At 30.7% G+C, this 24,338-nt stretch overlaps 1 protein-coding gene and 1 long non-coding RNA gene across 2 annotated transcripts; one reads left to right on the forward strand and one right to left on the reverse strand.

Annotated features, from left to right (window-relative positions):
* Window positions 1–3,612: 3,612 nt before the first annotated feature.
* LOC111368105 (U3 small nucleolar ribonucleoprotein protein MPP10-like) lies at window positions 3,613–8,043 on the reverse strand. Its single transcript, XM_022989312.1, has 13 exons — window positions 7,225–8,043; window positions 7,009–7,079; window positions 6,555–6,645; window positions 6,281–6,391; window positions 6,041–6,178; window positions 5,488–5,556; window positions 5,369–5,410; window positions 5,152–5,220; window positions 4,886–4,957; window positions 4,723–4,776; window positions 4,492–4,633; window positions 4,007–4,069; window positions 3,613–3,920 (listed from the first exon to the last, which is right to left on the reverse strand). Exons 1-13 carry the CDS (start codon window positions 7,924–7,926, stop codon window positions 3,904–3,906), a joined length of 1,641 nt encoding a protein of 546 aa, XP_022845080.1. The 5' UTR covers window positions 7,927–8,043; the 3' UTR covers window positions 3,613–3,903.
* A 10,877-nt stretch (window positions 8,044–18,920) lies between these two features.
* Window positions 18,921–22,540, forward strand: LOC111368106. The gene is made up of 5 exons (XR_002697950.1): window positions 18,921–19,234; window positions 19,419–19,465; window positions 20,128–20,388; window positions 20,639–20,812; window positions 21,231–22,540. It is a non-coding gene; the product is annotated as an uncharacterized LOC111368106 (long non-coding RNA).
* Window positions 22,541–24,338: the final 1,798 nt, after the last annotated feature.

The raw sequence follows: 24,338 nt of genomic DNA on the forward strand, positions 1-24,338 counted from the left end.
ACTTTTTTGCGACTACAAATCGACTAAATTAGGGAAATATTGAATATTTCATATATGTATGTAAGTTGTCTCAACATTTCTATTGTATGATTTATTTAAACTTAGGTTCCATCTTCAAATGTTAAAATCGTCAAAAGAAATAGTCTAAACTCTTAATGTGGAGTCATATTTAAATATCAATCGATGAGTCTTTGCAAGGTGATGGCTCATTTGAGTTGACCAATTTTGAAATTCTTGTGCACGTTTATGAGTTTTAATCATATTGAATTTTTTATTACACTTAAAATAGGCTTCGATGTCATTTTAGAACTTATAAGAGTTCCTATTCAAAATATCAATCTCGTTAAAAGTAGTACAAATTTTTATACATTTCTTTATATTTCGACTACTATTTGACATGAGATTTATCCTTTGTGACGTGCAAAGAAAGAGAAATGAGAAAATCTCTGCACAGTCGTTTCTTCAATATATTGTAAGGGCCTGTTCGGAAGTGTTTATGACAATTGATTATTTGACCGTTGGAGAAAAAAGTAGGTTCCACCCATAAATGAAGAAGTTAAAAATGACGGCTGAAATAGTGAAATAACGGTCAAAAAATTAAATTTTTTTGGTGAAAAATTGCTACCAAACGGAGGCTAAATCTATGTTCTCATAGCCATAAATGTTTGTTTACTTTGCTCTTTATTTGATTGCTTATTTGTTTATTGCTATCTGGAAAACAGAAATTATGACTTAAAATTCATAATATTTCAATAAAAATTCTAGAAACTATGAATTATGAAAATTTAAATTGATTTGTTGACAGGATCTACCTAACAAATTCTTTTCACATGGGTTTACCATAGTTTCATCATTGCCTATTTAAAAATAGCAAGTTACTCATAATTGAATATATTTTTAATAAAGTTTAATGAACTGCTTAACACATATACTATGATTGGATCCAAAACTTAGTTTCTTTTAACCCTGTTGCTGTCAACTACAAGTCATGTTTGCTTGTTGTCCAATGTTGACATGTGAATCAGTCACATGTTCACACCCTTTTGACCACCAAAAAGATTGAAAAATAGAAGTCTAGTAGTCGAAGTAAAGATTTATTTATAGACAAATTATTTTTTTTTTTGTGATTGATCTCACATTCCAGTTTTTGGGATGAAATTTTTTTAACATCGGCCGATTTATTCTCATCAGTAATTGCTCAATTATAGTCCCGTTTGGTCCCCGTTATTTTAAATTATAATTTTTCTCTTTTTTTCAACTACAAAATTTTTATTAAGAATATTTATTTTTCTTCTATATTTTTCATACAATGTCTCTCATTTAAATATCCAGAAGTGAGAAGATAAAAAGACAAACAGATTGATCGACGCGGCCTGCAATATTGGCAGGTCAGGGATCGGTCCTCAAATTTGAAAAATGGTCTCGATAGTCCGGTTCATATTTTCAAAAGGGCAAACTCAGGCCCAGAATGGGCCTGAACCAGGCCTAGTTGTAAGCAAATCAGCCGAAACCGATCCACAAATTTTGACACCACTAAATTTGGTGTAAAGATTCAAGAACAATTTTATGGTTACTAGAATACCAAAATGGCAGTTACATTCATCACATCTCCTCGGGTTAATTACATTAATGGGTACTAAATTTTGCCATACGTTACTACTTAATAACTAAACTTTAAAATATATCTCACCGATCACTGAACTTTGCTAAATGATACTTCTTCATAACTAAACTAAAAAATATATTTCAATGGTCACTAAACTATGCAACGCATTACTCATCCATCACTCAAATGACCATTAAATTCAGATACCATTAAAATACGCGGTGCATAGTTTAGTGACCATTGAGATATATTCAAATATTAAGTAATAACAATTTTTTTTCCCCTCAAATCGACCTCTATAAAAAAAGAAACTAAAGAAAATGAAGTTGAAAAATAAAATCGACCTTAGTTACGTTGACACTAATTCGAACATTTTTGTATATATTTTTTTATTTTTCTTTGTCATTGTTCCTACTATTTCTTTTTGAATCTTTTCACACAAAGTTCAACATACGTAAACTAATACCAATTAATCTAAAAATCAAAAGTACATTTCATCGTAATGAAGACTATATATAAAATAAAAATAAAACTTTTTCCTTTCATTTTCTTTAGCCTTTTTCTTTCGCGGGGATCTATTTAAGGAGGGAGAAAAAAAAATTTGTTACTACTTAATAATCGAATTTATAAATGTATCTCAATAGTTACTAAACTTTACTACTTCATAACTGAATTAAAAAATGTATTCCAATGATTACTGAACTATTCACCGTGTTATCCATCTATCTTTGAGTGATAGATAAATAACACGGTGCATAACGTCAATGATCATTGAGATACATTTTTAAGTTTAATTATAAAATAGTAGCGTATGACAAAATTTAGTAAGGGTGAACATAGTTCCATTTAGTTCTAGTTCTAAAGGAACTTAACCGAACCATAAACCAATAGTTTTCTTGATAATAGAACCAAATGATTTTTTTAAAAGTATGGAACCAAACCAAATCGATCCATTGGTCTAGCAGTTCTATTACTTAAATTTTCAGACTTATGCCATATCCAAACTTAATAATATGTACTTAAACAAAAAATATAAGCATAAAACATTTAGCAAGTTCAAATTATCAATCATCAAGATTTCAAAAGTTCAAACTAACAAACAAAATATAAACGAATGTTTCTTTGCCAAAAGTTAATAATATCAAGTTTCATAATAGAAAAACTTAACCCTTACCATCCAGACAATCATTAATCGTTTAGTACTCCACTGCTTCTTTTGAGGCATATGCAAGATAGCCTTTCAGGGGTTTGAATTTGGAGTAATACCCTTAATGGACTATACAAAAATAATGGCTATCAGACTGGTTTCAATTAATACAAGATTAGATTTATATAGAAATAAAATTATAAATTAAGTTTGATTTGTTTGGTTCTCGATTCTAGAATTAGAACCAAACTTGAACCAGAATCAGAATCAAATGGTTCTCGATATGAAGAACCAAAACCATTCATTTTTATTTTTATTTTTTTGTGGAACCAAACAAAACCGCTCGATTTTGTTTGATTCTGGTTTGATTTGATTTGGACATTTTGTCCACCCCTAAATTTAGCAAATTAAACCTCTCGTCATCCATAACTACAAAGATGTCATGAATGAATAACACCATAACAGTTCACAACAAAATTAGGCTACCAAACTTTGAACTTTATCTGAAAAGCCTAAAATTCAAGTACTCAAATGGGAACCACAATTTTTTGCTTTTCGAAACCCATAAAAGGCATAGGCAGCCATAACAAGGGCACAATCCCGAAAGTCTACACCAATATGCAAGCCTATCCGTGGCATTGGCTTAACAAGACCCTTTCGTACTTTGTCATGGCATAACAATGCCACTCACATTTTGATCAGATCATGACGCAGGTGAACATTTTATACATTCATTCTCACTTGTTCACCTTTCTAATTTTTACAAGGGGACGCGACAATAAATGCTTTAAAGCTAAAATATGAAAGTTGCAAGGTATTGTACCTTCACCGTGAAAGGCCATGCTAGCAAGTCCACATCTTTTAGATGGAGAACAATTAAGTATATTAAATTAATTATTAGAGCACTAGTTGGAAAATATTTCGCAATACAAAGCTGTATTAAGGTAATCAATGTTCGGATTTTGCACACGAAAAAGCTTAAAGATTCTACTTTTTCAACACCTATGTTTCATCAACATTTTTTGAGCTTTTTTCCTTCTCTGCGTTGGCCCTCTGGTGAACACAACATAGCAGAAAAACCAAAACTTTGACACGCAACTACCATGGCCAAGGCAAGAAACGGTTCTTTAAAGAATTCCTTTAATGAAACTCATAACTCTTCTTTGCCTGTAATTTAATGAAGCATTAGCAGTTAGCAACTTGATTCCTAGCTACCAAAGAAAAATGAATAATGGATGAAATTGTAAAGTTACCAGATGCACTGTTCGTCACCAAGTTTTGTTGAACCTTTCTTGCCATCCGTTTTGTAGCCTCCGCTGCAATTTTCCCAACTCAAAGTAAATAATTTTCAATCAACGCAAATTTGATAATATATTTTTCAAAGCATGGAGCTTGGAGGAAACTTAGCCTATGTTTGGCCCCCATTTTTTAAAATTCATTTTTCCTGAGCTCAGTTTCAATCACACATTCTCTCAATAAAATAATAATTTTGCATGTGGACCCATAACTTTTCCATACTTCTTAACCACACATTCTCAAAAATAAAAAATAAAAAATACTATTCACAAAATGTATTCTCAAAAAATTCTCTACCAAACTGGGTTTAATGTTTTTGTTAAGTATATATTGGTCCAAAGTATGTTATTGAGCATGATAATTTCTACCATCCCCACCCATTTAAATGATCATTTACGAATTTCTATGTTAATTTAATTTACAAATTAGCTTAATATTTCACCTTTGAATTTTCTTTTCTTGTTTGACCTTCTCCTTTTCCTATCTGCCTTGGTTAGCTCTGTTTCTTCTTTAACGACTCCTTTGCCAGCAAACACTTCCTCAGGAGCAAGCATTGCTGCATCAGAGACTGCCAGAGGTGCAATCTACCAAAGAAATTACGTTAATTTTCAACTATAGAAGCATTACTTGTATAATGGAAGTACCCAAAAAATCAGATAAGATGATGATTTACCTCTTCCATTGCCAAGGCAGGAACATTTGATTGTATGGACATGTCCTCAATGACCTTTCCAAGTTAATTAAATACAAATGTGATTTAAAAACCTTCTCCAGAAGTCAATAAAACTTTTGTTAAAGTAAAGAACGAGTCATAATACAATAAGTAAGAAGCATACTGGTTTCGGAGTGAAGTGGAAATGGGATAAAGCATCCAATTTTAAGCACAGTTTCTTAAATAACAAACTTGCCTGAAAAGGAAAACAAAAGAGTGAGTGACTCACTAATTTGGTAAAAATGTTGACAAAATTACTAACATTCAATGAAAACAATAAGAAAACAACAGAAACAAGGAATACAAACTTTTTGAGTCACTATATCATTATTGCATATACAGATTAAATACAAAATGGTAAATAATAAGAGAAAAGTGAGACTAACGCACTTCTTTCTTTTGCTCATCTTTAAAAGACAAAGCTGTTGAAACAAGGCCAGTCTTCTGAACATATTCATCCTGCAAGGAAAAATGTTCCATATCATTGTGATGAAAAAAAGATACAAAGAAAAATGTTCACATTGTCAAAAAAGTTCATATAATATTACAATATGAATGTGTATATCACAAAAAATAGACCAAAACTACCCACTGGAAAGATACTAACCTCATAAAGTGCAGCAAGGCCCTTTCCACTCTTATTCTCATCCTGTACATTTAAAGTTACTAGAATTAGGAAAGAAACAAACTCCAAGGAGAAACATCTGAAGAAAATGAAATACATACCAATTCAACTTTTTCTCTCGGTGACTTGGATGGTAAAGAAGGGGGCTTCTGGACATCATCAAAACACCCCTATATATAGTACCATAGATAATGATGATTCAGTGAGAAACAATAATAAGAACTCACAAATTAACGGGCATAAATCTTAGAAATACACTATCAGGAAAAAGAAAGAGATTTTTCTTTTTCACTAATCATCTTGATCTTCCTTTTTCTAACCACCATTTCTTGTACTACAGAACATAGGGTAAGCATAAATAATTTCCTAAAACTGCACCCTCAACACCTAAAATCTCCCCTTCAGCTTCCCTTGAACCAAAAATTTTCAGCATGTGCATTTCTTAAAGAGGAAAGGCAGGGAGGGGAAATACACACTATTTTTCTTTGTGATTGTTTGGCATAACTATTATCTCAATCATTCAAGTTAATACTCCAAAAGTACATGTAAGAAGTCTCAAATACAAAGCTAATTCTAATGGCGAAGGAAAAGAATAACTTGTTCGTCCATATAAACAACGAAATTCGAAAATCATGGATGGATGTCAAATTTCACCTCAAGGATGCGTTTTTTAATCAACTCTTCAAGGGATGCAGTGACCTCTTCTGTGATTACAGGGGCAGGTCTGACATTGTGCTCAAATTCCAGATCAACTTCCAATGCACTATTCTTTGGTCTTTTAGTAGCAGTTACCTGACATTATTCGATAGACAACCAGAAAATCACGCTTTTGTCATATGCATTAGTTGATAGCTGTGGTAAAAAAAAAAAAAAATAGAAATTGAAAAATATTACCTCACCCTGCATCATCCAGGTTTTTTGCTCTAAATTCGCTTTCTCCATTGCGTCTATCTCAGAACGGAGCTTTTCTAGCTCTTTTTCATGCGTAGAAAGGTTGTTTTTCTTCTGTAATAATTAAAAACAAAAAACTTTTTGAGTACATCAATTGGTATCAATGGTGGGCAACAATTCTTGAACAACTCCATATAGATTATCATACAATTACTTTGGTCTAAACAACACACACATATGTGGAGGGTGGGTTGGATGCTTAAAGAAGATAAATTACCTGATTATTGTCGCCATCATCATCTGATCCACTTAATACTTTAGGTTTCTTCCCCTGACCAGTTCTTTTACCACCAAAAAAGTCCTCATACCTGAATGGCACAGACAAAAAGCCATCTTTAAGATGTGTGAGTATCTATACTTGCAAAAACAACAACAACGAGAGACATTCAATCCAATTAAAGTGTTTGTTTGAGAGAATTATTTGAAGGGAAAAATGATTTCTTTTGGAGAATGTGTGGACTATGGAAAAGTTAAGGGTCCATATGCAACATTATTTTATTGGGAGCATGCAAAATGAGTTTGAGGAAAAATAATTTTCAAATAAGCTATGCCAATACGTCAACCTTATATTCAAAACACGAGCCAAGTTTTTCATTACACCTTTAAATCTTAAAAATGATAACTATATAAATGGAATAAAAAGAGCAAAAGAAAGGACAGAAAAATCACACCTTGCACTTTCCATCTTATTGCCATCTTCTTCTTCATCTTCATCCTCATCATCAAGCCCGATCAATCCAAGCTGCGAAAAAAATTGTAAATCAAAGTGTTAGCTCAATGATTTTTCCAACCTAATCGAACTAGCACTTCAGTCCCATAATTTACTAAACCGAGAAAAAGCAACGTTTAAAAAAGTCAAAAATTGCCAAGAAATTCCATAATCCTACCTCATTGTACTCATCTTCATCGTCCTCCTCGTCATCTTCATCCTCATTCGTAATTTCACGTATCTTCCTCCTCTTCCTCTTCTCTTTCTTCAATCCATATTCCTTCTCCTCATCGTCGACCAAATACTCCTCCAATTCCTTTATCTTCAAAAACTTATCTTCCACGCCATTTTCATTTCCCATGTCCTCGTCTTCCATTTCAACATCAGTGTCATCGTCACCGCCATCCTCCTCCTCTTCGTCTTCATCAAAGCCCTCGTTCTCACTCTCTAAATCATCAATCTCCTCCCCTTCTTTACTCACTAATTTATCATCCTCATCCCCATCCCCATTCCCATCTTCAGTCTCTTCTTTTCGATTTTCCCTAAAGCTCTCTCTCCCCAAGTCGAATTGTTTCTCAATCTCTTCAGGGTTTTTCTCAAAGTGTTTGACGTGGCGGCGAAGGGAGAGGAGCAGGGGCTGGGATTGCAGGTCAATTTGCTGCCATATCTGCTCGGCGTCAAACCCTTCGGTCAACAGGTGACTGAACGGAGATTTGGGAGCGAATGGCTTGAGAGATGAGTATAGGTACCGCGACGCTATTCGAGCAGCCTGTGAGAGGTCCGGTGACGGCGAGAGGAAGAAAGGTGGTTCTGTCGATTTCAACCGGTGGAGGGAGTCGAGGCCTGCCAGTTTTGCGCCGCTGTCGGCGGTGGAAGCCATGAAGGTCGTGGTGGAGCTCCCGGGAGAAGATGGCCGAGTAGGGGTAGGGTTTTAAGACGTTGGCGAAAGGTTAGACAAGTTTCACATAAACGACTTGGAAAGGGAAAAAATAAGCAAAGCAAAACCTAATTCTGGTTTTGATATTTCTTCTTGGGCTTGTTTGGGCCCGATTTTTTCATCTAAAAAATTGATTTTTTAACCGTTATTTCACTATTTTAATCGTCATATTTGACTTCTTCTCTCACAAGTAGACCCCACTTTTCTCCTAACGATCAAAAAATCAATTCTAAAAATCACTCCCAAACAGGCTCTAATATATTCTACTCGCTCCTTGCCTTAAAAGAAAGAACGTGATATTTACTATTCATTTTTGTAACATAGATTTTCACATGAAATTGTTTTGAAATTGATTTAATAATAGTAAATTACTCTATTCAATTATACTGTAGCATTCTTTTCACACGTCATCTCACTATTTTCGCACGTCGTTTCACTCATTTCTCCATTTTCACATATTATTTCACTTGATTAAAGTCAGTATTATATATTATATAATAAAGAAACAAAATTAAATATAAAGACTATTAAAAAAAGAAATTGCAGACAAAAAAAAGAAAAAAATTATTATAAAATTTTTAAATTAAATTAAATTAAAATGATTTTAAAAAAATAAATATTATTAATTCAAATTTAACGAATGTCATTCTATCATAAAGAATGTAAAAAATTATTTTATTAAACAAATCGAATAAAAGAAGGTTAAAAAAATTAAATAAATAACATATAACTATTATTTAATTAATTAAAATTAAAAAAATTAAATTTTACCGTAAAAGAATTAAAAAATTTTATAGCAAAAAATAATATCAACAAAATTATTCCTCTCTACAAAGGAAAAAAAAAAACTCTCCCTGGACATAGAAAATCTCTCCATCCACAAAGAGATAGTCTCTCCTTTTGAAAGGAGAGTTCTCTCATTCTGACTTCTCATTCTGACTTTTCAAAAGGAGAGTTCTTCGTGCATGGAGTGATTCCACTCCGTGCACGGAGTGGTGATTTTTTCCCCTTATTTATAGTATTTTTTTATTAATAAATATTTAATTTAAAAAATTTAAATATAGTTAAATTTTTACTTTAAAATGTTGAAGTTAATATTTTTTTATCTATAAGTAACTTTTACAATATAAAAGTTTTTTTTATTACTTTTAAGTAACCTGAAATGATTTTTTTTATTTTTTTTTTACTTAGAAATAACTTTTAACAATCAAAATAGTGTAACTTTTTATTAATATTTAATCACGGAGTCCCTATATTTTTTAAAAAAAAATTGTTTATAGTAAATCCTTTCTTAATATTTAATTTTAAAAAATTAAATATATCTACATATTTATTTTAAAATGTTGAAGTTAATATTTTTTTTTTATCTATAAGTAGCTTTTACAATTATAAATTTTTTTTATTACATTCTTAATAACTTGAAGTGTTTTTTTTTTTTACATTCTAGATAGTGTAATTTATAAGTAAAAAAAATCACTTCAAGTTATTTAAAAAAAATAAAAAAATTTATAATTGTAAAAGCTACTTATAAATAAAAAATATTAACTTCAATATTTGTAATTAAATATCTAGATATATTTAACTTTTTAAAATTAAATATTAATAAAAAATTTAAAAAATTATTATAATTATAAAATATATATATATATATATAATACATGGAGTGCTTGGCACTTCTTGCAGCACTCCTTACACCTAGTATATGTTTTTTTTTTTAATTATAGCATTTTTTTATTAATATTTAATTTTTAAATAATTAAATACATCTAAATATTTACTTTAAAATGTTAAGATTAATATTTTTTTATCTAAGTAGCTTTTACAATTATAAGTTTTTTATTACTTTTAAATAACTTGAAATGATTTTTTTACTTATAAGTAACTTTTTATATTATCTAATATTTTTATTAATATTTAATTTAAAAATAAATATATCTAAATATATTTACTTAAAAAAATTTAAGTTAATATTTTTTACTTATAAGTAGCTTTTACAATTATAAGAGAATGAGAGATTAATATTTTTTTACCTGTAAGTAGCGTTTACAATTATAAGTTTTTTATTACTTTTAAATAACTTGAAGTTTTTTTTCTTATAAGTGACTTTTTACATTATGGATAGGGTAACATTTTTATTATATTTAATTTAAAAATTAAATATACCTAAATAAAAAATTTAAGTTAATATTTTTTTATTTGTAAGTAGCTTTTATAATTATAAATTTGTTTTACTTTTAAATAACTTGAAGTGATCTTTTAGTTATAAGTAACTTTTTATATTTTAGAAATAAAGAATAACTATTATGTAAGCAATTATTTAAAAATGTTATTACTAATAAAATTATAGGATATGGTCGATAGTTGATAGCATGAGAAAATGAATAAAGAGTATTATGTGTCAAATTCAAAACATGTAAGCTGCGGGTAAAATAGAAAACGACGTGGTTTCTACTCCATCAATTAAAATAAAAAGCTACATTTTATTTTAGAAATAAAGAATAACTATTATGTAAGCAATTATTTAAAAATGTTATTACTAATAAAATTATAGGATATGGTCGATAGTTGATAGCATGAGAAAATGAATAAAGAGTATTATATGTCAAATTCAAAACATGTAAGCTGCGGGTAAAATAGAAAACGACGTGGTTTCTACTCCATCAATTAAAATAAAAAGCTACAGTGTAACAAAATATTATTTAAAAAATCTATATTACTACTAATAGAATTATAGGATAATGTTGATAGTTAATAATATGAGAAAATGGAGAAAGAGTATTGTGTGTCAGATTCAAAGGACTAAATCAATTTCAAACATGTTCAATGTGAAAATCAATATGACAAAAACCAAATCATTTTGACCAAACTCATTTCAAACCAGTTGAATGTGAAAACGCATGTGATGAAAATGAACCGTCCAACTTTGTGCAAAAAAATCAGTAATTTCTACCTCCACCAATAGAAAAATTTTAAATAGAATAAATTAATATTGAAAAAAATTTAAATTGAAAAAAAAATCTCCAATCACCGAGAGAAAAAATAATTGAAAAAATTAAGCTTAATCATAAATAAAGAGAAAAAATTCATAAAATTTTTAAATAGAAAAAAATTGTATAATATCAACAAAACAAATTACAAAATAAATAAATAAGAAAAAAATTTCCCCATTGAAAATGATCTCTCGGTGAAAGACTCTCCTTTCACAGAGAGTTTTACTCACAGAAAAGAGAAAGGAGAGTTCTCAATTATTATTTTTTTCTTTGTGAAAGTATAATTTTTTTTCTATTTAAAATTTTTTTAACACTACTTTTTTTTATATTTAAAAATTTTTCAATTTTTTTATTGGTGTGAGTGAAAATTACTATTTTTTTTTTTTGCACAAAATTGGACTGTTCATTTTTGTCAAGTGCATTTTCACATTCCACTGATTTGAAATGTGTTTGGTCAAAGTGGTTTAATTTTTTTTATTATATTATAAAAATATATAAAGTAATCTACCATCTATCACTCTTTCAAGTCGCTCATTCTCCCTCATTCAATTCAATTGATTTCTGTCCAAAAGTTCAGCTTTCATGTAGAAAAAACTCTTCGAATTAATGTTTCTTTCTGTGGGAAAAAAAATATCGCGCAGTCCTTATCTCAATCCTAGGGAAGAAAATCGTAGAATTTGTGACGATTATTTTTGGGTATATTCTTGCAAAAAATTTTTGTCTGTATTTCCTTTTTTAGTTTTTTATGATTTATTTAAGGTACGCAGTTTTTATTTTTGTGTATAGATGAAAATCTAGTTTGATTTATCTTCCTCCATCTAGATGTGAGGTATGTTCTTATTTCTGTATATACGTGAAAATCTAACTGCAATTTTATTTTTTCTTGGATATGGCTATAAAGTTTATATTTTTGTTGGATGTTTGCTTTCTTATGGATTTATTTCTTATTTTCTTGTCGTTTCTTTAAGGACATAAAATGTGCAAAGTCTATAAAGAGAAAATGATTAAAAAGAAAAAGAAGTTTATAATATAAACAAAACAAACTTATAAAATATTATGTAATTAAACAAAAAAATTAAACAAATTAAAGTTATAAAAATGAAACAAAGATATATTAATATTATTTAATTAAAATTGAAAAAAATAAATTTCATCATAAAAAGGAAAGAATTAAAAAGAATTTTAAATCCAAAATAAAACAAATTATAATATGAATAAAACAGATTTAAATAAAAAATAGGGAAAAAATACTCTCCGTCCACTCCATGGACAGAGAGACAGAGAGATTGTCTCTCCCTTTGAGCTCTCCTTTTGAAAGGAAACTTTCTCTCCGTGAAAGGGGAGTCACTAGATAGAAATCTTATTTTATTTACTTACTTAATTTTTAAATTTTTTGTTTATATTATAGATAAATTTTTTAAATTTTTTTCTTATTGAACTTAATTTTTTTAATTATTGCTTTTCTCTCCTTCACAGGACAAATTTTTTTCCATTAAAAATTTTGTCAGTATAAATTTGTTCAATGTAAAATTATTTCAATTTTTCTACTGTGAAAATTACTGGTTAATTTGTTTTTAAAATTTTTTTTCGTATTATAAATAAAAAATTTTCTATTTAAAATTTTTAAAATTCTTTTATCTTTATGATTGAACTTAATTTTGTCAATTACTGCTTTTCTCTGCTTCAAAGGAGAAATTTTTTTATTCAAAATTTTTTCAATATGAATTTGTTTGATTTAAAATTATTTCAATTTTCTTTCTACTGGTCGAGATTACTGCTTTCTTTGCACAAAGCTGAACAGTTCATAATTATCATTACTATATTGAATCATTCAATTTCAAAATTAATATCACAAATAGCTTACCTCAAATGATTATTTTTATAAATAATTAATTCGCTTCTTCTTTAAACACTAAACTCATATCAACATTAAAAATGCTAATATGACGTTCAAAATAATCATGCCCGTGCATTGCATGGGTGATAGACTAGTCTCTTCTAAAAGAGGCAATCAAGGTTTACTATTCATTTGTGTAACCCTTCTTTTCACACTTACCCACTTCTTACTGTTCATTAACCAGTTTGGCTTAAATGACACTAATAAGTATATTTTATACACTTATTCAAAACTTTAAAACAGTGATATTTAGTTGGTTCTCGAATGAATTATGGTCTAATGTATTACATTTTTGTCTTGAATATGTAAAATTCAATGACGGTACAAGGAAATGGAGGAAGAAACAAAAGTGGACAAAATTGGAGAAAATGGCTAAGTTGTAAGAGATCCAAAGTTCGGGGACTAAGTGCAAATACTTCAAAGTTGTGTTGGACCTCATAATGAAGATTTAAGAGTGCTCAGAGTCAATTGAATGAAGAAAGATGTCAAAGGGATCAAATTTAGGCAAAATATGATTATAAATCAATTTTCAACCGAAAAGTTATGCTACGAAATTTCAATCTCACATTGAAACCTATTTTTGACATCGAATTGGAGAATAATTTGAAGCAAAGTTGTAGCCCTTTGAGTTAACTTTTCAACGCATCTTGAATCGCCTCAATTGGACATCGAAAGAGAAAGTTATGCTAAAAATATTGAAAGAGGTGCATGGGAGATTCAGAGAGGTGGCGTTGCGGCGCCATGGACGCGGCGCCACCAATTCGTAACCTAAGTGGAATTTCGGCCCATTTTAGAGTTTATATGAAAATCATATTCTTCATACACGGTAGGAGACCTATAAATACGAAAATTCTCACACTTTAAGGGGTTCCACACATTAAGAGGCAATAAACATATCTAGGGAGAAAAAATGGAGAGATTCAAAGGAAGAAAACAACGACAAATTCATCGTATGAAGCATCAATTAGAAGATGAAGGAATTCTTGGTGCAATATCTACTTTTCTTCTACATATTTAATTCTAAATCTGGTGATTTACTCTAAGACAATTTGTTATTGCTCTTATTTCATTGTGCGTAGCTAAATCCTTTGTTAGGGCAAACAATGTAACGTATTTAGGACCCTTTTTTTATTTGAGATTCTTGTTCGTTATAATTATATATGTGGATTTTAATTATGTTCTTAATGTTTTGAATTTTCTGGCCAATTATTCATTGATTTCGTGAACAATAATTGCGTAGAGATGCGAATTCTTGTTTAGACCATATATTAAAATTCGGTAAATTAATATAACATGTAGAGATACCTAGATTAATTGTTGTAGTCCTATATGAATTCTTAGAACTATTATTTTGTTTAAATAATGTTGATACGCATAAAGATATGTAATTGAATTATTTAAATAGGTTCAATGAGAACTCGAGAGGGATAAATTGAATACTGTAGAAGAATTCGACCGAACACTATTTTAGATTTTATGAATCTCGATACTAAAAGTAAAGGTGACCAATAGGTGAAGTTGTTCCGCCCTAATATCCATTTATTATTTAAATTCTCACTCATCTTCTGTTGCACTTACAAACTTTTAAGTAGTTAGAATAAAAATCACTTTTAATCATTGTTCTCGTTTATTTTCGTGAAATAGAAGTTAGAAATAATAAATTGAGTATTAAAGTATAGTTCTCGTGAGAACTATAATCCGGATTCAAAATGTCCACTTTACTGCTTGTTACGATTTGTCCACTTGTGGGATAAAATCGACAACAAGTTTTTGATGGCGTTGTCAGGAACTATTTTCTTTAATACTGGTTTATTTATTTCTTACTTCTGTTTTTTTCCTTTTTTTTTCAATTGATCTACTTGTTTTTTTTGCTCCATTGACAGGAAATAAGAATAAGCAAGAGGTCAAATTTCATAGTGATTAATTTCGACTTGAACGAAGATGACATGCTCTTTGGAGAATTCCTAATCAGACAAGAACTTAAAAGGTGAGGATATGATCAGCCTATTGAATTTGGTAATGATGGTTGGCCGAAGGGGTTAAACATCAAATCAATTGTTTATCTAGAGATCAAACTGACATGTGAATACTATGGTGCATCTCATTATATTGAAAATTGCTCGTATTTGGCAACTCCAGTGGAAGTGAGAGAACATTATCCACATGAAGAATATTTTAATTACAATGAAATAATTACTGGAGACATCATCATGCAAAGATGTAAAAAAATTAAAGATCAAATAATTTTGGACGATCCAAATAACATGCCAACGAAAGATTTCTTCATCATTCAACTCGAGGAACTAACGACTAAAGATGTAGAACAAGTGAAAATCAATGAATTAGTCACTAAGGAGCCAGATGAATTAGTTGTATTCAATGAAGATGGGATCAGCGTGCAAACATCAAACTCATTGAATTTGTGATTAAAGATGATGAAAAGATTGCAGTATATTTGATTGAATTCGAAATAGACAATTTAGGTAGGTCATACTGTATTCAAAAGGAAAATGTAGGAGTTTGGAAGATGTACGAGATATGAAACAAAGTCAAATTAAGCAAGCTAAGCAGGAGCTCCAAAACCATATTCAGAGTGCCATGAAGACTTGTACAAAAATCTAGCTAATGACTTAAAAGAAGCGCTTCTTAGGAGGCAACCCAAACTTTCTTTTTCTTTTATTTATTTTATTTTCAAGTTATTGGATAATTTAGTTTATTTAATAGTCTATTTAGGAGACATCACCCATATCTCGTTTACCATTAGGTCATTGAGTAACTAAGTTGGTTATAAGATGTTTGAGCTAAGTAACCCTTGTTCCATGAGTTTATTTTTCAAATTTGATTTTTCAGGAACATGACGTTGTGGAACATTTAAACCAAAATAGACATGGAGAAAATAGGACAAATCTCAAGTTTGAGGGAGAATGTGGAAGAAGAGTCGATCAAATGCAACACCAAGGTACTACAACATCATAGGCAATACGGACATTTCAGGGAAGCCTCCTCAAGTTCCTTTAAATTTTACATTGAGGACAATGTTTAGTTTAAGTTTGGGGGGTGTATTATTAATTGCCTAATTGCCTGTCTAAATTTTTTTGAATGAGTTTGACATTTTGGCTTACAATTATATTTTACTTTGAGATTTGGTGTTAATTTATAAACTGTGGATAGAATGCATGCTAGATTGATTGAAGCTTAACCTTGCGAAACTTGATATTATACGTGTACTAGAATTGAGTCTGACACTGCGATGACACGAGCTGATTCATTTGTTAGATAGGTTGATTTAATTGGACATAAATGTTATTCCTAAACCAAAGTAAATTATTTATCCTTAGACCAAATTTAACATAGTTTGGGGGTGATTTTATAGTTATAGGAAATGGGGATGTGATTTTGGATTCCATGTGTGAAAATTTATGTGTAGATTGTCTTAGACTAACATGATAAAACTAGGTGAGAGTCTTAATTTGGAGGTTGGTTTGTTAGAATAAGTGTGTTATAGGGGCATTGCCCTAATTAAGGCATATACATTTGAAATTGAAAAAACTTCACTTTGAAGTCTTCATGACTCGAGTAATTAAGCATGCAAGTATATCTTAAAATCTGGTGCTCTAAAATCGTCTGACTTGAGAGTCATCGGCTTAAAGCTCACTAAATGGGTCATTTAGAAGACAATCAAAGATGAAACTACACTTGAAACAAAAATTGGTTCTCTTCGAAACCTTTTTTACTCGGGTCAGTAAGCCTGTAATGGTGTTTAAAACATGGTGCCCTAAAATCATCTGATTTGGGAGTCATCGGCCTAAAGCCTACTACAGGGGTCATCTAGAAATCTGAATAGAGACAATGCAAAAAAAATAATAAAAAAAACTTGTTAAAAAAGAAAAAGCAAGTGCATGAAAAGAGCAAAAACACTAAATACCTTGGTTAAGCTCTAACACTTATTTGATGAAATTTGACTTTTGATGCAAGATAATTAGCTAGTTGAGTCGTGGGGGGTCGAAGCAATCAAATTAATTAGAGAATCCATATTCACTGAAGTATTGACTTGCAACTAATAACGTTCACCTAAACTCGAGAGGGTGATAATAGTAATGAAATATTCAACCTTATATTACTCACTGGGAATGAGTGAAAAAAAAAAGTTTGGGAGTGTGTGAATCATACGAGTGATGAAAGGACATATATGACCATTAAGGGTCGGGAATTGAAACAAGTTGTGCAGTCATGGTTGATTTCTTAGTTCTTCACACATACACGTCGATTTGCACTGGAAGAGTAGACATCGATCTGGTATTGTGACTTTGAAACATGTTTGTGGACTAAATATCAAAATCTCGAATCCTGAGGTAAAAAGCTTGATTGTCCAAAAAATTATCACTTGCGTGATTGTGTTAGTAGTTATTTAGATGATATTTTTATTTGAGGACAAACAAATGTTTAAGTTTTGGGGTATTTGATGAGTGTATTTTATACACTTATTCAAAGCTTTAAACGATGATATTTAGTTGGTTCTCGAATGAATTATAGTTTAAATTATTACATTCTGTGTCGAATATGTAAAATTCAATGACGGTACAAGGAAATGAAGGAAGAAGCAAAAGTGGACAAAATTGGAGAAAAGGGCTAAGTTGTAAGAGATCCAAAGTTCGGGGACTAAAGTGCAAATACTTGTGTTGGACCTCATGATAAAGATTTAAGAGTGCTAGGAGTCAATTGGATGAAGAAAGGTGTCAAAGGAATCAAATTTAGGCAAAATATGATCATAAATCAATTTCTAACCAAATAGTTATGCTTGAAAATTTTAGTCTCACGTTGAGACCTATTTTTGACATAGAAAACAATCGAATTGGAGAATGATGTCTGAAACAAAGTTGTATTCCTTTGAGTTAGCTTTCCAACGCATTTTAAATTGTCTCAATTAGACATTGAGAGAGAAAATTATGCTAAAAATACTGGAAGAAGTGCGTGAGAGTTTCAGTGAGGTGGCGCTCATGAGGTGGCGCTCTGTGGCGCCGCGGCGCTACCAATCTGTAACCTAAGCAGAATTTCGGCCTATTTTGGAGTTCATATGAAAATCCTATTCTTCATACACGGCAAGGGTTCCACACATTAAGAGGCAAAAAAACACATCTTGGGAGAAAAGGAGAGAGATTCAAAGGGAGAAAACAATGAAAAATTCATCGTATGGAGCATTAATTAGAAGAGGAATGAATTCTTGGTGCAAGATCTATTTTTTCTTCTACATATTTAATTCTAAATATGGTGATGTACTCTAAGACAATTTGTTATTTCTCTTATTTCATTATGCATAGCTAAATCCTTTGTTAGGGCAAACAATGTAACCTATTTGAAACCCTTTATTTCTTTTATTTGGGATTATTGTTCGTTATGATTATATGTGTGGGTTTTAATTATATTTTTAATGCTTTGAATTTTCTGGCCAATTATTCAATGATTTCGCGAACAATAATTGCGTAGAGATGTGAATTCTTCTTTAGACCACATATTACAATCCGGTAAATTAATATAACGTTTAGAGATACCTATATTAATTGTTGTGGTCCTATATGAATTCTTAGAACTATTATTTCGTTTAAATAATGTTGATTCGCATAGAGATACGAAATTGAATTATTTAAATAAACTCAATGAGAACTTGAGAGGGGTAAATTGAATACCGTAGAAGAATTCGACCGAACACTATAGATTTTATGAATCTCAATACTAGAAGTAATGGTGATCAATAGGTGAAGTTGTTTCGTCCTAATACCCATTTATTTTTTGAATTCTCACTAATTTCTGTTGTACTCACGAACTTTTAAGTAGTTAGAATAAAAATCACTTTTAATCATCGTTCTCGTTTATTTTCGTGAAATAAAAGTTAGAAATAATAAATTGACTATTAAAGTATAGTTCTCGTGAGAACGATAATCCGGACTCAAAATGTCCACTTTACTCCTTGTTACAATTCGTCCACTTGCGGGATAAGATCGACAACAGATACCGTTTTGAAAACATTAAATGCTTTGTCCATATATCTTATACGTTTCAGCCTTTAACGGTCTCTCCCATTCCTTTTCCTTCCATTTTTCTTTTGATTTTCCTTAATGGCTACCACGAAATGGCTCAAGCCAAGAAGCTTGGAGATGGCGGTTGGGCTAGGTACGACATGGTGGATGTTGCGGAGCTTCAAGAAAAACGAAGATCAATAGACAAGTGAAAGCTCTGATGCTCAAGATGTCCAGCCAGTGCTGAATGTTTCCATGCCATGTGCTGTCAAAGTTTTCTTCTCCGATTGCGACGGTGTCGAAGAGAAGCTGTTGTTTGTTGTTTAGGGTTTGGCTTCCCAGTTGCTTAGGTATTTCATGTAAATGTTTTTCTTTTATTGGGTGTTTTTTTTTTTGAAGTTCATTTTTTTTAATCTCAAGGATTGTCATTTTTAATTTTGCTTTCCTTGGCTGAATTGTAAAAACTACATATTTTGCTATTTTGTACCAATTTCTCTTACTTTAACCTTAATCTCTCTCTCTCTCTCTCTTTAGCAAAAAAATCCCAAACAATCTGCAGGAATTGAGACATATACCTGCATGTAAGTATACTTCTCACGCCTTCAATTTCTTCCTCTTTTGTTTCTCTGGATTTTCAATTGTGTTGTTAAATGAGTGATTTTTTCCCATTTTGTTTTCGATCATTTAAGAGATCCAATCCAAATCTAAATCCAAGCAAAAATCCTTTGGCAGGTGTTTTCCTATATATACTTGCATGGGTCTTCGAAAGGTGTTTGTATGTTCTTCACTGGGTGTATCAGATTCCAGTTGAAATTCTTTTGCGAAAGTAATTTTGTATTTGTCTTAAGAATCGTGGGCCACAACTTTTTTTTCTGAAAATGTTATGGCTAAGTATTTTGACATTATTGGTCCCTGTTGAAGGTGAAATGTGGTGTACATCGAGACACTGGACTAGCATTAAAAGTGGTATTTGTCTTAAGAATCCACGTAGATGATACTTAAGATCTCTGAGAAGATTTTAACCACCATGTCCACCTTTATAGTCCCTTGAACGACGTCTCCTAGTTCCTTGATCTTTTCAATTAGTATGCTAATTCTGATGACCATGATTTTTTAGCAAACTCTAGCTCGATACTAAGGCACCTATAGAAATTACATACACATAAACACCTACCCACAAAACATTGTATTGGCCCCCTCATTTTATTTCTCATCTATGTTTTTCTGGGGTTTATCTTAGCAGGTATTTTATTTTGACATTGGTGACACAATAGAAGGGTTCGCTTTCTAAATGTTAGTTTCTTCCTTTTCCCATTTACTATCTAATTTCTACATTCTCTTGTATTTGCACGAGGCCATCATTTCCTATTTATCTTACATGAAAGATTGCTATTTTTGTTAATTTGGAGTTTTCACAGGTTATTGTCTACCTGTAGACTCTGTATTAACATGGTGCTGGAGGTTTCCTGGTACCCTTTTGCTACTGGTTATATTAAATGGCAAGGTAGGCGTTCGATTGGATTTTTAAACTTTTCTCTCTTTCTCAAGTTATCGTTTAAGGATTTTTGGTCTGTATAAGTAGTTATATATAGTATCAATTCTATTTTTGTTCTTTTTATTCATGTTTTTATGGAAGATTTGAATAAAGGGACTTTATTGTTTAATATGCACGCCTTCAGAATAGAGCTCTTTAATTATACATTGCACTGTTATCTGATGATAAGAGACTTACCCAAAATGTGATGTTGCTGTAGGTACAACTTATTCTATGGTGCTGACTCGAGCAATATTTACTGAAGGCTGTAAATCAATGGCTGCGAATCTGAATGTAATGGACTTGCTTAGTGGTATAAATATGCCCATTGATGCTATATTTCAAATCTAAATAGCATGGCAGTTTTGATAAGTACACCTGAAGAGATTAACATGTGAGTGGCTTAGGAAGAATACTTTTTGGCTCTTTTGAATGAATTTGCTAGAGAAATGACACTATATTTGAAACATTGCTTTATGATTATGTTTGAAGAAAAAAAGGTTTGCGCTTAATCTTGTTGGCACATAAAAAATATTAGTACAACTAAAAAAGAACGTGCTTGCTTGTATGTTCTTTCGCTTTTAGCCATTCAACCTTTTCCAAAGTAAAACTGGTTTTCACATTTTTTTTGAGACTTAATTCCATTAAGTTATGAGATTTATGTTGAAATTGTTTCTGATTTTATTTGGTGCACCATTCTTGTTATTTTTCGATAATTAATCACGTTAGAAGGCAATTTCTTAGCTAGGATACCAATGTTCTTTTCATTTTTTTTCTAATTTTTTGCTCTAATTCACGTTTCCGAATTCTAGGTGGGCATTATCTCTGTAATTGGTGAACGAGAAATTGGGAAACCGATAGCACGGACAATGAAGAAAGTCGGTAAGGAATGAATCATCACTATTGCTATAAATATGCTGCATTTTGGAACTCTCCATTTGTAATTTTCTATGCATGATGGAGTGTAAGTCATTTGCAATCACGTGGGATGGAAATTTTGTGGATGATGAGTTGGAAGTGATGGAAATGATGAGGCTAGCCCGTCATTATATATCTCATTATTTTATTATATAAGAGAAGACTAAAAAATGTATATACCTTGTAAATCTTGTATTCACGCAGGTCGGATTTTTCTTACTCTTCTCATCCTTTCATATGATCTAGGTTTTTACCCCAATTCTTTATTTTGTTTGTTTGTTATTGAGTCACATTTGCCATGTCTTGCAATGAGGTAATTTTCATCGTGTAAAATGAGATAAATCTGTTTCCAAAACCTAACTTTTACAGATAGTGGTTCTGAAAAACATTAAATTTAGAGAAATGCAAAACAGATGTACAGTTAGTTGAGCTCATCAACAATTTAATTTAAAATCCTCAAATTGCACCAGATGATAGATTGATGAATTGGACAAAACATTGTATGGAAACTTCCAATATTTTCCTTCACTTGGTGCAAGTTTTGTCAATATTTTAAGAATCTTAAACCACTCATATAGTTCAGAAATAATGATGTTACTCATAAATTTAGCTTTTCATACATACTTGACTAAATTAATCAAACACATACACTAGATAGTTCTTTAATTTTTGGTTTAGAAGACGGTAATTTTTTTCTTCACTAGATTTATTTAACTAGTTGCAACAATAAGTGACTAACTATATACCAATGGACATTAGGGTTGCAATTTGAAGTTTTTATTCAAATAACAATCATGTTTTGAAAGTAATAATTTTCTTGTCCGTCCTATAAGCCCTTCTTTCTAGCCTCTCTTTGAACAACTAAGAGAGTAACTGAAGGTTTCAAAAACAGTTAACTTCACACATGAAAGATATATTTGCATCTATTGATTCTACGTTCCTAATAAATTTTATTTGCTCATGCTTATTACAATGCTTCTTTGGCATGAAAGGTTTTCCATCGTGCAGTTTTGGCGAGGCAACGTCAAGATGGAATAATAGGATTGCATATAAGTTTTCACAATGAATAACATCACCAGAGAAAACTGCTTTGTTCTTTTCTTGCCATTATTATTTGTAGTTTGTTTTGGCGGATTTTTGCATGTTGTTGTTCAATGTGCTCAATCTTCTTTGTGTTATGATGAACCATTACATTTATTCTTTACTGATTCTTTCTGAATGTAACTTTTATTCTTTTGCCCTTGAAATATTTGGCCAGTTGTCAATGTCAGTTAATTGGTGGAGTGTATCATTCTCATTCTTTTCTCCAACGTTTATGTTATCATGTCATCTATTAGTTCATAGGGCTGGTTTAAGCTTTCAATGTTTTCTTTCCTCCAATAATCGTATGATGTTATAGATTACGTATCAGGATTGAGTTATAATATAAATAAACATATTTGTTAGAACACTTTAGCTTACATTATGTAGCTTAAACGTTGAAAAATTGGTCAATGAAAAGGTTGCCCGGCTATGGCATACTGTTGAAATGCCTGTTGTGAACGAGGAAGATTGTGTTGATGTTGTTGGTAATGATAAAATATTGTCTCATTATGCCAGAAATTCCATTACGATTGCTTATTTTTATGGCTTTTTCAACTCTATTCCTCTATAATTATGCTAATACGATTAAATTTTCAAAGGGATAGCGTAAAGTAGGATCCTTGAATTTGTTGATCTCATTTTATTTCATAATCTTTAACAAATTTGAGGTCCCTACAATTTTGAATTGCATGGCCAAAGTAATCTCTGCCTGTCAGTGAGAAGATGCAAGCATGGTTCTACAACTTAGATTCCTGGGAATCTTGATTCATTTTGCTTACAATCCATCATTAGATATGCCAACATTACCTTAAAAATAATACAACCCTGCATTGCACGGGCAAAGACTAGTATCAATAAAAGGAAAGCTTGGTTTGATTCTTTTTATTTCAAAACTCTCTATTTTTTTCTCATTTTTAATTACACATTCAAATAATAAAATATTTTGTACATAAAATTAAAACTTTTTTTCTACTTTCTAACCACATTAAAATATTATTTTTCTCTCAATTTCCCTTTATAATGACCATCAAACAAGGCTAACATTACTTTTCAATTATTTACAAAGCATTGATTTTGTTAAAAATTAAAATTTTAGTACATTTTTATAAAAAATAATGAAATTTACAAACCTTAATAAAAATTGTGCACCGATTAAAAATGAGTTTAAAAGAAAAATGAATTTTTAAAAATTAAAGGCCAACGTTACTAGGACCGTATGGGACTGCAAGGTTTTAAGAAAACCAAATCGATATAAAATTCAATTCATTTTTATGTAAATCAAAAGGCAAAACTCCTTATATATATATTTGGTATAAAGGAATTTTTTTTTTTTTTTAATCCTAGTTTGACCAAATTTGATTGCTCACTTTTTATCCGATTAATGCTCATCTAGGAGTGGCAACGGGACGGTACCTTGCCCCATCGAGTAGTTTTCCGCCGCGTTTAAAGTAGGGTACGTGCGCTGAGCGACGAGGCAGGGCCCTTGCTATGTTTAATACCCGTTTAAATTTTTTTAAAATTCATTTTATTGCTCCCATTCATTAAAGTGGGAAAATAATATATTTATTAAATTTTTTAACTAGTTTGTTTATTTTTACAAGTTAAATTATTTAAATATATTTTGTAAATTAATATTTTTATTGTTTCTCATATTCCTTAAATAATCTTTGTTTATCATCTTCTATTAGAACTAATGAAATTTCGTGCATTTTTTCATTTGGAGTATTAAATTATATTTTTAAAAAAATTAAACAGGGGAGGCGGGGCTCTTGTTACCATCGTACTCACCTCGCACCCGACCCAAATACCTGATTAAGCGAATAATCCCCATCCCGTTCGGGATAGGACCTGTGGATATCGAGTTTGGCGATTTTTTCGCCATCCCCATGCTCACGCTTATAATTAGTGTTCTAAAAGAC

The sequence above is a fragment of the Olea europaea genome, chromosome 18 (assembly GCF_002742605.1).
Source record: "Olea europaea var. sylvestris chromosome 18, O_europaea_v1, whole genome shotgun sequence".
NCBI classification, from domain to species: Eukaryota; Viridiplantae; Streptophyta; class Magnoliopsida; order Lamiales; family Oleaceae; genus Olea; species Olea europaea.